Source organism: Rhododendron vialii, chromosome 13a, assembly GCF_030253575.1.
Source record: "Rhododendron vialii isolate Sample 1 chromosome 13a, ASM3025357v1".
NCBI lineage: Eukaryota > Viridiplantae > Streptophyta > Magnoliopsida > Ericales > Ericaceae > Rhododendron > Rhododendron vialii.
This window is the reverse complement of record NC_080569.1, coordinates 32,134,084-32,140,807: the sequence shown is the minus strand read 5'-3', so window position 1 is coordinate 32,140,807 and position 6,724 is coordinate 32,134,084. Positions and strand designations below refer to the sequence as shown.

Here is a 6,724-nt window from a genome sequence, read left to right as displayed (position 1 = left end):
CCTTACGATTTGAACGACTTCCAAAACTACTGAATATCCTTCAGCATGTTTTTCAATAAATTTTATTTCCACTTATTGCGCTCGTCTCTCTATATATCTCTGTGCACTTATTATCTCAAAAAACCTCCTCAAAACATTTACCACACAACCTCTCTAATTCTCCATCTTCTTTCAATTTTCAAGATTTGTCATTTGTGAGCTCCTACAAAAATAATTCCAATTGTTCACATTGTAAATCTCAAATATTTACCTTATCCATAAATGATTGAAAATCGATTGCTTAAAAAACACTTTAACAAGAAAAAAAAGAAGAACGACTGAACCTACCAGAAAAAAATAGACCTTTCGCAGTCATTTTCCTTGCAATAGTACGTTTCATTCTTGTACCTATTGATGTCTAACTAAGTTGATTTTTAAAATAAGTGTTCGGCTTTGCATTTATCGGATTAACTGTCTCGAATTATGTTGTGGGTCTGAGATGAACCCACAGATATCGAAAATTTAGGCTACCGAAGGATTCAAGACCGGATGGAAACCGGTCTTTTCCTCTAAGCTAGCTAGCCAACAAATTTGCATTCCTTCATCTTACATGTTATAGACATGAGATATACTTATTTACAGAGGTGTTGTAAACAACATGTTTACTTGTTTACAGCATCAATTAATTACAGCCGTCCGAAAAATGTTCTGGACGGTCCGGATTGTAATGAAACTCCTTCCGAAAAAGTTTTATTAACATCCCGACCGTCCAAAATCACGATTGTACAGCACCTCCGCAGGAGCGGAGCCAGGAATTTTGGTTAGGGGGGTCAAAAATTAGATTCATATGCAATATATTTTTTCTATGCACAAGTCCAAAAATAACTAAATTAAAAAGTTAATTATAAGATCGATATGCACTAATAATTTATTTTTGCCCCATAATTGGCCCCAAAAGACTTGTTATATTTGAAAAATAATATATGATAGTCTCATTTCTAGTACTATCAACTCTAAAAAAAAAAAAGAGCGCTTGGAATTTCTATACACTTAAAACAAATTGGGGCAATTTAGAGATTTTTTGTGGAGTCAAAATAGCTAAATTATACCCATTCCTATAAAGATTTGGGGCCAAATTAGTAAAAATTGAATAAAAATTATAACTATCCCAAAAAAATTTTGGCGGCCACCCTCCCTTATACCCATGTGCCTCTACTCTCCCTTGTACCCATATGCCTCTGCCCCTCAACTCCGTAAACAAGATTTTCTCTCTATATATAACCAACATTCAGAAGATCAAACTCCATAGTCCATATCTCCATCTTGCTCTCTAAAAACTTCGCGACAATGGCGCCAGGGGGAGAACAGGACATGCTATCCACCGAGATAGTAAACAAGGGAGTCATCGAGTCCTCGGGCCCGAACGCCGGCTCCCTCACCTTCTCCGTCCGCGTCCGGAGACGCCTGCCGGACTTCGTCCAGTCGGTGAACCTCAAGTACGTCAAGCTGGGCTACCACTACCTCATCAACCACGGCATCTACATAGCCACGGTGCCGGTGCTGCTGGTGCTGGTTTTCGGGGCGGAGGTGGGGAGCTTGAGCAGCAGCCGGGAGGAGATTTGGAGCAAGTTCTGGAACAGCACCAGCGCCGCCCATGCCCGCTACGATCTGGCTACGGTCCTTGCCTTCTTCGGTGTGCTGGTTTTTACGCTCTCCGTTTACTTCATGTCGCGGCCGCGATCCGTGTATCTCGTTGATTTTGCTTGTTTCCGACCCGATGATGACCTTAAGGTACGTAACATAAGTTTAAGCTTTAGATTTTTAGTTCGCTTTTTGTCAACTATTTTATTTGAAAATTCGAGAGGCTGAGGAGTAGATTAACTGATGAGAGTTGTAGCACTAGGATGGTATAATACTCTTCGAAGCTCTCTTAATGCATTTGCTTTTTTTGTTGTACTGTTTTCATATTGGCATCTTTATAATTAATGAAAACTTCTTTTACCGTTGAAAGAAAAACATAATCTTACCCATGAGCAGTTTTCAGTCATTGATTCCAGTTTTTTCTTTGGACGATTAACAAAGAATCAGAGAGCAATACTAACCAATTACCGAATTGCATTAATCTTGATATTAAGGTGTCTAAGGAGCAATTCCTCGAGGCAGCACGAAAATCGGGGAAATTCGACGAGGCCAACCTCCAATTCCAGAAGAGAATCCTGCAGGCTTCCGGGATTGGGGACGAAACCTACATCCCGAAGGCCATCATGGCAGGGGAGAACTGCAGCACAATGAAGGAAGGCAGGGCGGAAGCCTCGATGGTGATGTTCGGGGCCCTCGATGAGCTGTTCGAGAAGACAAAGATCAGGCCGAAAGACGTAGGGGTACTGGTTGTGAACTGCAGCATATTCAATCCGACCCCTTCGCTCTCGGCCATGATCATAAACCACTACAAGATGAGGGGGAACATCTTGAGTTTCAATCTGGGAGGGATGGGGTGCAGCGCCGGGATCATAGCGCTGGATCTGGCCCGCGACATGCTGCAGGCCAACCCGAATAACTACGCGGTGGTGGTGAGCACGGAGATGGTGGGGTACAATTGGTACAAGGGGAAAGAACGGTCCATGCTTATACCCAACTGTTTCTTCCGCATGGGTGGTTCTGCTCTGCTGCTGTCGAACCGCCGCCGTGACAGCCGTCGGGCGAAGTACCGCCTCGAGCACATCGTGCGCACTCATAAGGGCGCCGACGATCGCTGCTTCAGGTTTCATTTCGTCCCTCCCTCTCTTAATCTTCGCATCATTTACTGATTTACTAGATTATTAGCAGTAGGATCATCTATGGGGGTAGGATACGTAGCAGTATCGACAATACTGGCATGTATCGCCCGATGCATAAAAACGGTATCAGAGGTCCATAATTCCATTACGTAACGGTTGATTCAGCAGTGATTTCTAAAACCATGCTGTGGAGGGGGAAATGTTTTCCCCAACCAAATTTTGTTATATTTATTAAACTAATAATACGAGTTTGTGATTGTTTCATGATCATTGTCAGCTAGGCTAGACAATCTAAGATGGGTGTTCGTTCATTTAGCGTGAGTTTGGCTTAAATGTTGTAAAATGTTTTTCTTATTTGTTTTTTCCGAATTTTAATAGATTTGCGTAAAAGTTTTTGGGTTAATAATTTGTTTTGACACCTAAAATACCCCACTTCTTGCATTACATAGAGCACCAATGCAGTATTTGAGATTTATTTTTAGGAATGAAAAGAAACTCATACAATATAAATTACTCCCTCCGTTCCGATTTGTTTGTCCACTTTTTGACTTTTAAGTGTCCCAAAATATTTGTCCAATATGAGTTTGACTTGTTAAAATATCCTTAATACCCTTTCTCTTTCAAAAAATAATGCATTGGAGAATGTCCACTCTCATTTAATGCTAGGAAATTGAGGGGTATTCTTGGAAAATCAAAACTCTTAAAGAGCAATCATTATGTTTCCCTTAAAAAGTTGATTTTTCAAAAAATGGACAAACAAATCGGGACGGGACGGATGTTGTAGAAGATTAGCAAGTTAGTTAATATTTGTTGTGCCACAGTGAAAATCGGATCAATTCGAACACGAGACCTGGGTGAACTTGAAATAGGCACCCACCGCACTTAAGCGTCTTATTCAGACCAATTCAAAACTCAAGACCTTCGTAAATTTGGAATAAGCAACAAACCAAGTGGGCCACGCTGCTTATCCAAAAAATAAAAAAAAGTGGGCCACGCTGAAGTATTTGAGAATTAAATAAGAGAAATGAACTGGAACCCAATTAAAAGGTGGCTGCAGGCTAAGAAAGGGCTATAATTGATGGCAGGAGTAATGGGCATATGCATGGGTTGGGAATCCGGATTCTCTCCGATCCAACATTTGGACTAGACGAGACACATCTCATCGCAACCGTTCATTTGCTGGAATGTATGGTTGGGATTTGTTCTAGAACTCTTCATCAACAAGACGATCCAAACTCTTAATGCACAAGACAGTCCAACAAAAAGTTTTTGAACAAATCCAAACAATTGATTATCCTAACGAACGGTCGCGATGTGGACTATTGTCCCGCCCAATCTAAATGTTGGACCGCAGAGGATCCAGAAATGAGCTGGCATCATTTATTTATTTCTGGTGGACTTGTACAGTTTTTCGCAACCGTCTAATTAATGGTGTTCGAACCACTCTTCGTTGTTATTCATTAATGTGGTGTGGCTACGTGATCTGTTCTACCTCACCCTACCACTCAACAACTAGTATTAAAAGCAGCAGTAAATTCCCTCACAACTGGACTCTGGAACGAAATTAATTCTCAAAACATCACAAAAACGTTTCAAAAAGGTGTTCATTTTTAAGGAGCATACTTTGGTGGACAAAAACAAACTTTTACCCAGTACGTTTTCAAAAAATGAACACTTATCGAGAGACGGTTTGAAATGAAATACTGGATTATTTAAGTCGGACCCAAAATGAAATACTGGATTATTAATAGGGGGACTGAAGGAGTAATTGTTTTTTTTCATCCATGAATTAACCAGGTGTGTTTACCAAGAGGAAGATGAGCAAAGGTTCAAGGGAATAAGGGTGAGCAAAGATCTGATGGAAGTTGGTGGGGATGCTCTCAAGACCAACATCACTACACTAGGCCCCCTAGTTCTGCCCTTCTCCGAGCAGCTCCAGTTCTTCTCCACCCTCGTCTGGAGGCACTTGTTTGGCGGCGGCGGCGGCAGCGGGTCCAATTCCAGTACCACTGCCACCGCCAACAAGCCCTACATCCCCGACTACAAGCTCGCGTTTGAGCACTTTTGCGTGCACGCAGCGAGCAAGGCGGTCCTGGACGAGCTGCAGAGGAACCTGGAGTTTAGTGACAAGAACATGGAAGCGTCCCGGATGACCCTGTACCGGTTCGGCAACACGTCGTCCAGCAGCATCTGGTACGAACTGGCTTACTTGGAGTCCAAGGAGAGCGTCAAGAAAGGCGACCGAGTCTGGCAACTTGCCTTCGGTTCTGGCTTCAAATGCAACAGCGCTGTTTGGCGTTCGATTCGCACCGTTCGGAAGCCTTCCACGAATAACCCATGGCTCTAAGACTGAACCCGAGCGAGATCCTGTCCAGTTTGGGCCATTGCGGGCCAGTTAATCAAGACCTAAAACGATGATCCAAGCAACTAATCGTTTTGGGTCTAGAAAACAACCACAAATAGCCCAAACTTGGACCGAAGTGAGTCGAGATTTAGATTGGACGCAAACTCAGTCCACCAACTGAATCATCATCATCATCATCTCATACCTGCATGCATGCCTTGTTATAGTTGTCTCTCTAAATTAAAAGAGGATTTGGATAATAGATTTGGAATTGTTTTAGCTTAATTTTTCTTTCCAATTTGAACTCGATCAGAATTTCTTTGCTATAATTTTAAGGTGGTTTCTTCATGACTGCCAACTTGATGTATTTGGATTAATCATCTTAATTAGAATTAAGAGACTACTCTTTTTTTATCATCGACATGTAACTTTGTTAACTAAATTATGAATCCCTTTCTGTATGTACCCAGCTATTGGGCATTCCTTTGTTAACTAAATCATCCCTTTCTGTATGAATCCCTTTGTTAACTAAATCATGAATCTCTTGGTCATTTTATCGTAACGTGAATTAGGAAACGTCTGCTCATGAATTTCTTGCTCATGAATTTCTTTCTCGTAACGTGAATTAGGAAACGTCTTCTCATGAATTTCTTGCTCATGTTTTCGTAACGTGAATTACATGGTTTGGTTCAAAATACGTACAAGCAACTTGATAAATGCAATATCTGTGGATGATTAGTTGGTGAAACAGTATTTCAAAACCCAAACACCGCTCACTATTCAGGGGCGGAGCCAAAATTTTCGATAAGTGGAGTCGAAAATTTGAATTATGTATGATTCACTTTTTCTAGTTGCTGTTTGAAAGGAACAATCAAATTAACAAGTTAATCAAAAAGTAGATATATATTAACAACAAGAACAATGAAACGCTATTCATGTTTTGGAGATTTTTGTCGGTGGAAATTCTATTTTGACTCCTCTTTTTTTTAAGTACAAAACCCTTATATATGGATTGGGACAAAAATGAATTTTAAAAGGGAGTCAAATGAGTAAAAATTATACCAATCTCTAAAAAAATTTGGGAGGCAGCGGGTTCAGTTGCCCCTTTACTCTTAATCCCTCTGCCCCTGTCACTAGGGGTGTGCACGGGTTGGACGGGTCGGATATCGAATTTTTGGGCCCCGAACCGAAGGAGCGGGAATAACCGTCCGCATGTCCAATTTTTTTGGTTGGATCGGGCCAGGTTTGGTCGGTTCGGGTAAGAAAAACATGCAGCACCTCGAGCCCCGAACCGAAAATTGATTTTTTTCAAAAAAAAAGAACCCGTACCCGACCGAACCACATGTTCGGCTCCGCCCGAAACCCTTCGGGTCGGGTCGGGTCGGGGGTCGGGTTTTTTACACACCCTTACCTGTCACTATCCACACCTTTTTGGTGAAAGGATAATTGACCGGTCAGCTTGAACTTACAAAATGTATTTTTGTCTCAGTTTTTTGGTAGTTTTTTAAACTGTGTATTAGATTCACGTTAAACTTTTTAAGACTAATAATTCTTTGCCACGGCAAACGGAATTTATACGGTAAAAATTAGGTAGTGATTTTCACACTCCTTTTTTTTTTTGTTG

At 41.3% G+C, this 6,724-nt stretch overlaps 1 protein-coding gene across 1 annotated transcript; it reads left to right on the top strand.

Moving 5' to 3' along the window:
* Positions 1 to 1,326: 1,326 nt before the first annotated feature.
* On the top strand, positions 1,327 to 5,517 carry LOC131314555 (3-ketoacyl-CoA synthase 10). Its single transcript, XM_058343282.1, has 3 exons — positions 1,327 to 1,770; positions 2,115 to 2,740; positions 4,554 to 5,517. The coding sequence occupies exons 1-3, from the start codon at positions 1,327 to 1,329 to the stop codon at positions 5,101 to 5,103; spliced, it is 1,620 nt and encodes a 539-aa protein (XP_058199265.1). The 3' UTR covers positions 5,104 to 5,517.
* Positions 5,518 to 6,724: the final 1,207 nt, after the last annotated feature.